Source organism: Danio aesculapii, unplaced genomic scaffold (genome assembly GCF_903798145.1).
Source record: "Danio aesculapii unplaced genomic scaffold, fDanAes4.1, whole genome shotgun sequence".
Taxonomy (NCBI): Eukaryota; Metazoa; Chordata; class Actinopteri; order Cypriniformes; family Danionidae; genus Danio; species Danio aesculapii.
Genome location: NW_026613678.1, coordinates 1 through 11,763, shown reverse-complemented (window position 1 = coordinate 11,763; position 11,763 = coordinate 1). Strand labels below are relative to the sequence as shown.

Sequence of the window (11,763 nt, the reverse complement as noted above, 5' to 3'; positions counted from 1 at the left end):
AATGTAACGCAACGCAACGCAATGCAATGTAACGTAACGTAACATAATGTAACTGAACTTAACTGACTTAAATTAACTTAACTTAATTAATGTAACCAAATAATGTAAGGTGAGGTAATGTAATGTAATAACGTAAAACTGACTGAATTTATTTGCCTGAAACAGTTAACACTTAACTTAACTTAACTTAACTTACCTTAACTTAACTTAACTTAACTTAACTTAACTTAAAGCAATAAACGTAACACAACGTAATTTAACTTATTTCAAATTAACTTACTTATTTTAACTTACTTAACATAACTTAGCATGATGTAAGGTGAGGTAACGTAAGGTCGTAACTGCCTGAATTAGTTGCCTAAAACAGTTACTTAACCTAACTTAACTTAACTTAACTTATTTAACTTAACTTAACTTAACTGACTGAATTTAGTTGCCTAAAACAGTTACTTAACTTAACTTAACTTAACTTAACTTAACTTAACTTAACTTAACTTAACTGACTGAATTTAGTTGCCTAAAACAGTTACTTAACCTAACTTAATTTAACTTAACCTCTTAACTGAATTAGTTGCCTGAAAAGTTACTTAACTTAATTTACTTAAGGTATCAATGTAACACAATGTAATTTAACTTACTTCACTTAAATTACCTTACTTAATTTAACTTACTTAACGTAACTTAGCATAATGTAAGGTGAGGTAATGTAAGTTAAACAAAACTGGCTGAATTTAGTTGCCTAAAACAGTTACTTAACCTAACCTAACCTAACTTTTAACTTAACTTAAGAAATAATTTTCCTTTTTCTGACTGAATTTGGCTGCCTGACACACTAAAGCTGGAAATAAATGTATCTATGTTTGTCATACTATTTTTGGAGGAGAGGTTCTTCATTCATTAATGATAAACAATCAACTGTAGTGATTTAAAATATACATAACAACAAAAAATGTAAATAAAAAATAGGAACATTGTCTTGTCTGCCTGAAGCATTACATTATATAAAGCTAAAACTGAAAGAAATATTGCTGTACCATTCTGAAAGAGAGGTTCTCCCTGCGGTAATGCTAAACCATTAACAGTCATGTTGTCTTTATGAATAGAAACCAAGCCAAGACCCAACATCATCCGCAGAGCCTAAAACACGAAACAGCAAGTCAACAGCATGTTAACAGTTTAAAACAACATGAACAACACAGATAACAAAGTTTTTGACACAATATGCAGAATAAATTAACATCAGTTCCAGTTTGCCTAAGTGAAGTTTGAGGCAAGCTACCATGTTTCTGGCGTGCTGTCTCATAGCTTTCTGGGTCATTTGTAGAAGCAGCTGTTCACTTGTCATGAATGATTTATTGTTTGATAGCTCATAATGTTCTGGAAAACTTGAAGCCAGATGTAAGGATGTGTAATTTTCTGTGATAAGATTAGATGTTTTTTTTCTGTATGATCATCTCTGAGTCACAAAAAGGACAAAATAAGTCTCCTAAAAGTTTCAACTATCATAGTTAAGCGTTTTTGCATTTTACATTAACAATACATTTAGTTTACTGTAAATCACGTATCACTCCTGTTGGAGTGTAAACGTAATACCTGAATCGTACCTGTAGTTCTGTAATGAGTCAAATGTGTGTGTTGTTTTGTACCTTCCTGCAGCGTCCGCTGGTCTCACACACTGTACTGATGTACACGGCCCAGGTCCCGTCAGTGGATGAGGCCAGCAGGTATGTGCAGCTGCCCTGGAGTGAAAGTGTTTGCGGTCGAAGGTGCGAAAGTGAGTCCCGCTCCAGCTCACACTGTGAGGAGGCCTGCGGATCACGCACACTGCGAAACAGCCCACCGGCGGACCACTGCAGACGAACCCACATCTGAGGAGAGAGAAAACTGTTGATGCTTTACACAAACATGAGGCTTTAGGAGAAAATATTTAGGATATTTAGCTATTTGATTCACATATGCAGTAAAACAAAGTGAATTGCATATAAAGTTTGCCATCATTTAAACAACACAGTATAAAATAAACAAACTACTAAATTTAATGTGTGTTTTGTCAGTAATGCATAAATGAAAGACAAGTGTTTATTAGTAACTATTTGCATCCATTTGATGTTATTCATTCATTAATTTTCTTTTCGGCTTAGTCCCTTTATTAATTCGGGGTCACCACAGCGGAATGAACCGCCAACTTATCCACATGTTTTACGCAGCGGATGCCCTTCCACCCATCTCTGGGAGACATTAAAAAAAAAAGAGGGGAGAGGGGAGTTTGAGCTCAGGTAGATCTCGAGAACTCCCCTGCTGTAGTAGCTAACGAACAGATAGTGATTGCTCTTAGAGATAACTACTTACTAGGAGCATGTCTATGGTACCGATTTGGATTAGTCAATTCACTTACAGTAAGTTGCATGTTTTTGGATGGTGGGAGGAAACCCGGGGAAACCCATGTGAGCACGGGGAGAACGTGTAAACTCTGGAAACGTCGACTGGCTTGGTAATGACTAGAACCAGTGACGTTCTTGCTGTGAAGCAGCAGTGCTAACCACTGGGCCACCATGCCACCCATCTAAAGGAGGAGGAGTAGGGGTGAAACGGGGGATTCTTCAAAGCAAAGATGGCTGTTATATGGAACTGAGGGTATTTATAGTGGCTTAGGGATCGTCTGATTGGAGAATCATAAACTGGATAATGCAGGACCAGCCGCAAGCAATCATAAGCATGTGATCCTCTCGAAAATAGTTTATAAATAAACTTCACTTAAAAAAAAACAGACATTCAGTTTATTAGTATTATTTAGACATTTGATAAACGTGCATACATTTTATTAGTTTAGGTTAAAACACTATTGCAAATGCATCAACATTTTAAAAGCCAGTAGATTTATAGATCCAGTTCATTTTAACTGAACATTTTAACTGTTGATTTTCCGGCATCTAAATTACATCCTAATTGATCTTGAAACACATTCTGAAAGTACTTTTTTTTTGTTAAACTGTGTAATCTAAATGCATGGAAATATAATAAACCAGTTAATTTATGAATCCATTGTAGTTGCATACAATTAAAACCGTTTCTTCTTCCACAAGTAAACCAAATGCATATAACGGTTGTTTAACCAAGCGCATACAACAGTAAATGAGTATGTTCACAATAAGGAGATTTATGCTGATTCTAATACATATTTTGTAAATGACTCAATTAAGTTACTGTTAATTAAAATTCTTTAAGTAAATGTTAATTAAGTAAATTACATTAAGTTAATGGGGCAGCACGGTGGCGCAGTGCATAGTGCTGTCGCCTCACAGCAAGAAGGTTGCTGGTTTGAGCCTCGGCTAGGTATGTTGGCATTTCTGTGTGGAGTTTGCATGTTCTTCCGGGTTCTTGTGGGTTTCCTCCGGGTGCTTTGGTTTCCTCCACAAGTCCAAAGACATGCAGTACAGGTGAATTGGGTAAGCTAAATTGTACGTAGTGTTTGTGTGTGAATGAGTGTGTATGGGTGTTTCCCAGTGATGGGCGAGGGCATCCGCTGTGTAAAACATATGCTGAATAAGTTGGCGGTTCATTCTGCTGTGGCGACCCCAGATTAATAAAGGGACTAAGCCGAAAAAAAAGAATGAATGAACTAAGTTACTGTCCAAACTATGTAATGCAAATGCATGGGAATTGTACATGCATTTTGAATACGTATATCTTAAAGGGGCAGTTCACGCAAAAATGAAAATTAACTCCCCCTTAAAGAGCCCATATTATGGGTTTTTGAAAATGCCCTTCCATGTAGTGTGTAACACAGCTCTAAGTGAAGTGAAATATCCAGCTAAGGCTTAAATCTGTAAGTGTACAGTGTTTAAAACTATTGATTCATCTATAAAAGAGTCGACTCATAGTGCTTCAAACGAGTCGCCTTGATAACGAGTCATTAGGTGTTTCGCGATGACGCAGCCACGAAACACAAGCCTCGCCAGTAGTTACGCGCGCAAACCAGGGAGATTTGAAACCTGCGGCCCCGCCCACTAACACAGAAAAAACACTAGACACACACACACAGACGCCGCCGGTCCAATGAAGTCACGCTGTGCTCAGATGGATAATATTGACAGTCTCTACCCAAAGATGAGTTGTTAACCTGGTACAGTACACGCGGTTACTCTTTATATTCTCTTATCACATGTAAGCCACGTTAAAAACGCGACGCGTGCCGCTTTGTTTACGGATTTAACGTTAAAGGCTTTTGTGAGCTCGCGTTCCACTGCCGTTTGTCGTTGCTATGGCGATCGATCGTAAGCTAGGAGACAGGAGACTCGTGTCACTTTCCCTAGTTCTTCTGAGGAGCGTTGTGTGTGTGTGTGTGTGTGTGAGAGAGAGAGAGAGAGAGAGAGAGAGAGACTCGCGTCGCTTTCCCTAGTTCTTCTGAGGAGCGTTGTGTGTGTGTGTGAGAGAGAGACTCGCGTCGCTTTCCCTAGGTTTTCTGAGGAGCGTTGTGTGTGTGTGTGTGTGTGTGTGTGAGAGAGAGAGAGAGAGAGAGAGAGAGAGACTCGCGTCGCTTTCCCTAGTTCTTCTGAGGAGCGTGTGTGTGTGTGTGTGTGTGTGTGTGAGAGAGAGAGAGAGAGAGAGAGAGAGAGAGAGAGAGAGAGAGAGAGAGAGAGAGAGACTCGCGTCGCTTTCCCTAGTTCTTCTGAGGAGCGTTGTGTGTGTGTGTGTGAGAGAGACTCGCGTCGCTTTCCCTAGTTTTTCTGAGGAGCGTGTGTGTGTGTGTGTGTGTGTGTGTGTGTGTGAGAGAGAGAGAGAGAGAGAGAGAGAGACTCGCGTCGCTTTCCCTAGTTCTTCTGAGGAGCGTTGTGTGTGTGTGTGAGAGAGAGAGGAGAGGGAGAGAGAGACTCGCGTCGATCTCCCCAGTTCTTCTGAGGAGGGTTGTGTGTGTGTGTGTGTGTGAAAAAAGCCTTACACTATGAAGCGTGTGCACTGTGACTACTTTTATAGTTGATTACCAGCTGGGCATTTCACTCTGTCTCGTGCTGAAGCCTGTCACTGTCGACCAATCGCAGCAGGCTGTCATCGGTCCAATCAGCGCAGATTAGCTTCGCGCTGAGGAGGGGGTTGGGAACAAATGAATCGCTGAACGATTCATATGGGAGTCGTTGGGATAATTAGGTAAAAATAAATGCAGATTATAAGACCATCAAAGTGTTTTATGACCTTGCATGCATATTAGACTGTTGTTGGAGACCCTTACAACCTAAATATGACCCTATTTCATGTATAATATGGGCTCTTTAAAATGTTCCAAACCTGTATGAGTTTCTTTCTTCTGTTGAACACAAAAGGAAAAAATAATACTATGTAAGTCAATAGTTACAGGTTTCCAGCATTTCTTCAAAGTATCTTTTTTTGTGTTCAACAGAAGAAAGAAACTCATGCAGGTTTGGAATAAGTAAATTATTAATATAACTGTTTTACTTATAATTATTATTTATAAGGGTGTCACGGTGGCGCAGTGAGTAGCACAATTGCCTCACCGCAAGAAGGTTGCTGGTTTGAGCCCCAGCTGGGTCATTTCTGTGTGAAGTTTGCATGTTCTCCCCGTGTTGGTATGGGTTTCCTCCGCGTGCTCCGGTTTCCCCAACAAGTCCAAACACATGTGCTGTAGGGGAATTGGGTAAGCTAAATTGTCTGTAGTGTATGAGTTTGAATGAGTGTGTGAAGTTGTTTCCCAGTCACTCGCATCCGCTGCATAAAACATTTGCTGGATAAGTTGGCGGTTCATTCCGCTGTGGCGACCCCAGATTAATAAAGGGACTAAGCTTAAAAGAAAATGAATGAATGACTATTACTTATAACATTGGGACAGTAATTGATGACAGAATGTTCAATCAATGTGAATTACAGTATGATTTTTAACTGCAGTGTGTGAGTGCAGTGAGCAGCAGCGTTAACCTGGCAGGAGTGTATGTGCAGGACAGACAGGTGTGGTCAGAGGCGTTTCTCCAGCTCAGAGCCCACAGGTGACTGCAGCACTGTTCCAGCGCCATCAGAGATGAGTTCTGGACCCCCGGAAACTCCTCACACGTCCAGGTGGAGAAACACTGACCACGAACACTCACACCTGTACAGTACACACACACAGACACACACACACACAAAAAATATGCAAACACACAATATAAATAAACATATGCACACGGAAACACAACATACACACCACACACACACACAAAATGCACATGGTCTCAAGCATGTATACACACACAACACTCAAAAACACAGATACACACATGCACACAACCCACATATCACATATACTCACATAAGAACGCAAACACACAGACACACCACACATGCATGCACACATACAAACAAACACGCATACATGCACACACAAAACAACACACTCGTACATGCATACATGTACACACGCACACAAGTAAACATTAAAATATGCAAACATACACACACACACACACACATACAAACACACAAGCATGCAAACACACACAGCACACACAGAGACACACATGCACACAACACCACACAACCCACATATACACACGCGCACACACAAAAAAAAAACACATACATACACGCGCACACCACACACACACACACACCCACCACACACACACACACACAAGCAAACATAAAAATATGCAAACATACACACCACACACACATAAAACACACCACATGCATGCACACAGAGACGCACACATATGCACACAATCCACATATACACACACACAAATGCACACACATATACACATATACACAAACACAGTGCATAACACACACAAAGCACACATGCGTGCACACATACACAATACACATTTACACACAAATTACACACATGCAAACAACACACATTAACACATGAAACACACACAACATCAGATACGTGTCCTCTACAGAAATACAGCACATCAGTGTGTGATCATCATATATGCAGTAGAGTCAGTGATGGTCACCCTGTGCGCAGTGCGGTCCAGTCCAGCCTTCACAACACTGTCTGACAGTCCGGTTCACCACCTCTCTCTCAATGTCTGGAGGTCTAACAGATACAAACACACACACTTTTATTATCAATTCACAACTTCTGCTCAATAAAACATTGCAGATTGTCATACAATTATACAATATACATATTCATTAACACAAATTACTGTGCCCTTACAAGCCTAAAAATCACCCTTTAAAATGTAACTAATTTATTACATTTTATTTCCCTAATAATAATTCACAGTGGTTAAGAAAACAAATGGAAACATGTTATTTGATATGTTTCAGCTTATTTCGATGCTTCTTTTGTCAAATTTGTTTTAAATAATAATAAATTATTTGATTTTTAGATGGGGTCCACAGTGGTGCAGTGGGTAGCACGTTTGCCCTGGGTGTTTCCCCGGTGATGGGTTGCAGCCGGAAGGGCATCCGCTGCATAAAACATGTGCTGGATAAGTTGGCGGTTCATTCCGCTGTGGCAACCCCAGACTAATAAACAGACTAAGCCAAAAAAAATGAATGAATAGATGATATTTAGATATATCACTATTATTATTTGATGTGTTTTTAATAGTGGTGGAGACTCTTATCGTGCGATAAAAAAAATATCGCCGTTAATTTGGGAGCTGGGTCTATTCTACGCAAGCTATGATGACTATCACCTTGATATTTTATGTATACCTGACCAGTGAACCGTCTGACAAAAAGTGCCCTTCTGAATCAAATCAGCAGAATGCCTGACTTTAGCTGCAGTTCGGCAGTTTCACTTTAACTCATGAACATTTCATTCATGCTGTCGTGAGAAACTGGGATATCAGAAGCAAATAAGGAGCAAGGACTGGTGAGAGTGTTACAGAATGTAATAACGCTCGCCAAACAGAAAGAAAAAAAAGTCCACATTTCACGATGTTGTGTGTGTGTGTGTATTTGTGTGTGTGTTTTGTGTGTGGTCCTTTACTGACAGCCGCCTGTGTGGATCTTGTGTGAAAATATGGCGAAAAGTCCTACATGACGGTAATGGTTTGATTACGGTGTTACTTCAATAATGCCACTAATACTACGTCGAATAGTTCGGACTGCTGAGCGAATCGCTGGTACAACCCTTCCTACTCTCCCCAAGAACTGTACTTATCCAGAGCGAGCAGAAGGGCTGCCAAAATCACTCTGGACCCCTCAACCCAGCACACTGCCTCTTTGAACTTTTACCTTCTGGTCGAACTGCTACAGAGCACTGCGCACCAGAACAGCCCGACACAGAAACAGTTTCTTCCCTCAGGCATCCATCTCATGAACACTTGATGATAATAATTGTGGAACCAACATCACTACTTGCTATACACTTTATACACATATACACTTATTTAACCACACACTTTACATGCCAATTTGCACATAGCAGCTGCACATATAACGTTGTATATAGTAATATAGCTCTACATACACTTGTCAATCTGTATATTTGCACTCCACTACTTACTTTATTTTTTTTTTTATATATTTATTCTCTGTTTTTTGTCCTGTCTCTGTAATCCTGTTGCCACTGTAGAAGCTCTGTCACCAAAACAGATTCCTCGTATGTGTGAACATACCTGGCAATAAAGCTCTTTCTGATTCTGATTCTGATGATATCTGCATACTCCACATGTCTTAACTTCATTTCTTTTTAGTTCAGTTATGACTTTAGTTGCATTAAGGTAATCAAAAAATCTCTGTTTACATGGTAGACTCTTAATCAGAGTATTCATATTAAAATCATATTAAAGTATTGTTGCCCATGTAAACATACTCAATGTTTGACACACCGTCATGGCTCTGTGGAACTTGGCATTGAGAAGCAGCATTTTCTGTATGTACGTACATCAAAAGCAAGTATGAAATCGCTGTTGGAGCTTATGTAGGCCTACAGTTTAACATTCATGTTTAACTGAATAAACAGTTAGTAAACACAAGTACATCTTATTGAACATCATTTATTTCCATCACCAATTATCACAGTAGAACAGTTTCTCAAGCAGTTTGTGATGCATTTTGGAAACAGGAGATGAGCCCCTGGTCTAATGCGCCACCTGGCTCGAGAAACTTGTTCTCAAAGACTTATTATTTGGATAGCACACATATTCTGAATGCCTTCGGTAGAATTCAAATGAGCCATTTTAATCTAGATTAATTTCGAGATTAATCTAAATTAATCTAGATTAAAAAAATTTATCTATGTCCACCTATAATTTTTAATGATTTTTTTTTTTTATTATTTATTTTTTGCATTCATCCTTGTATGTATCTTTTACTGCTACACATTTTTATGTCTGTAAAGTGCCTTGAGATGCTACTTTTACAGACACTAGGACACATTTCTCAATACTTAGGTCACTTTTGCAAAACTCTTCACACAATTCTCCTAAGCGACTTTCAGCTTGGCAAAGCAGTTCATTTCCCATTCAGAATGCACGACAACTACCAAAACACTTCATTCAGGTCTCAAATAAACTCTTCCAGAACACTAGCAAAGCTTGACAGCCCACAAACACACTTTATCACCCACAAAACAACAAGCTAAAAACACCAACAGCATGAAGCATTACACTGTTTTCTTTTGTAAAACAAGGACACATATCTGTTTATAACTGCAATATATATTGTTTATAACTGCTGTATATGATACTGGAATGAATCAGACATGATGCAGAATTCCTCAATATTTTATCTGCTTTATTATTTATTTGCACTAAGTAATTCTAAAATACAAGAATTTGTGTACACACCATCTACTGATACAGAGACAATAGTAATGCTAATCTACTCGGTCTTTTCCATTTGGTTCTCATCCACATCTCATCTTATGTCATCTAGGGCAATACACCTAGGAAAGAATCTTCTGGCATGCCTGATCCATCCCAGCCACTCTTCTTCCTCTTTCAGCCACTTCTCTATTTCTGGCTGAGTCCATGTTTACATCACAATACAAACCTATTCAGGAGTTGTCTCTATTTGTAATGAAATTGAAAGAGTAACGCTTGTGTGAATGTTCAATGAGAATCATCTGTGGCTGCTTAAACAGCATTTTAGATGGGAAATATGTTTCAGTAAAATATTGCTGTTGAATATTGCTCTTATTCAGTTCTGCATGATGTTATTGTTTTGAACAGAAGTTTAACTGTATTTGAAAACAGTATGTAAGCATGTGTAAAATGTCCTGTACGTACACAGATTTTTGGCATCTGTTGTGTCTGAGTGTGAAAAGAATTCATCAGATTTGAGAGATGTAGTTATTGAATGCATTTTAAGCCAAAACAATGAGATTTGATCCTCAGTTTAGCCCACATAGACTTCTGTTGTGCTCACTGTGTCAAGAGTTTTGCAAAAGTGATCTAAGTATTGAGAAATGTGTCCTAGCATCTGTAAAAACTGTAAAGGGCACTATATAAAAATAAAGTTTATTATTATTATATTGAGGCTTCTGGTTAAGAACTACTTGTTTACATCAACATAAATAAATAAATGTAAATAAATAAAAAAATCTCACAAGTAAAAACTGCTTTTATAACACTCAACACAACCTAAAATGAACCCTCATGTCTGAAATATGACGGAGGGAACAGAACAGTGATGTTTTGCTCACTTGAATATGTAACAGGCAGCTTTAGGGCCTTGTCTCTGGTAATATCGAGCGATGCCGTCGTCTCCCTCCGTGTTCGTGCCGCATGCGCTCCACATCCAGCCTCCAGCCCTGAGTGTTGAACTGATAAACAGAGGAGCAGTCCACCTCCTGCTGCTGACGGGGAGAAACCAGTCTCTCCACCTGCTCCTCGACCACCTGCTCACATCAGTGCCTGACCAACAGGAGATATCGTTTATGAAGATGCACTACAGTTCCACCCTATAGAATATGGTCACTTTAATTATATAGATTACAATACTTTTTTATTGATATTGATTACAATAACAAGTCAAAAGTTGCACATTAACACTCCAGAGGCTTTTTGTGTTACACATTAACACAAGAACACAATAAAATAATATATGATATAACAAAAGTTTATATATGTGTGTGTGTGCGCATGTGTGTATGCATACACACACACACACACACACACACACACACACACACACACACACACACACACACATCTCGATGGTTTAAATGCACTACAGTTTAACCTTATAGAACTATATATGGTAACTTAATTACTACATCATACATATCACACAGTAACACTCCTGTCACATGTGCACTCGCCACAAACACACAGGGATTAGCAAAATACAGATTATTTATTAACAAACCAAAGGAAAGCAGAAACTAGGATGTTGACAGTTCAAGTCTGGACAAAGAATAACCAAGCTCAGGGGTATAAATACACAGGAAATAATTAACTTAATTACAAACAGGGATGAGAACACATGTGGAAAAACATAACCAAGCAATCACATGATATAAACAAAAGCACATAGGACCGATGGGACCGACAACTTATCATTTACAAGATGCACTACAATTTAACCCTATAGAATCTTACACTGAATGATACCTTCATTGGCACTGATTACAATATATTTATAAAAAAATCTGTCAAAGTCTTGTAATAATCCCCTGTACTATAATATGTATTTCAATGAGTGCCAATAAGGGTTCAAGGTTAAATGCTTAGTGTCAAGGGTTTGTTCATCTCTGGATATAAAACCGCTTGACTGAAAAATGGATATGTTATAAATGAATATGTTATAATGGTAAAATCTCTCACCCCATGACTATAACCAGATTAAACCCCAGCAGAGACA

General features: G+C 38.8%; 1 protein-coding gene across 1 annotated transcript in view; it reads right to left on the bottom strand.

Annotated features, from left to right (window-relative positions):
* sspo (SCO-spondin) overlaps nt 1-10,807 on the bottom strand; it is a gene marked incomplete at its 5' end in the record, with an annotated part of 37,701 nt that extends 26,894 nt beyond the window's left edge. Inside the window, 6 exon segments of the mRNA XM_056452552.1 lie at nt 1,035-1,137; nt 1,647-1,893; nt 5,929-6,097; nt 6,954-7,036; nt 10,604-10,668; nt 10,670-10,807. Coding sequence (XP_056308527.1) covers nt 1,035-1,137; nt 1,647-1,893; nt 5,929-6,097; nt 6,954-7,036; nt 10,604-10,668; nt 10,670-10,807 — 805 coding nt within the window.
* Between the last annotated feature and the right edge of the window lie 956 nt (nt 10,808-11,763).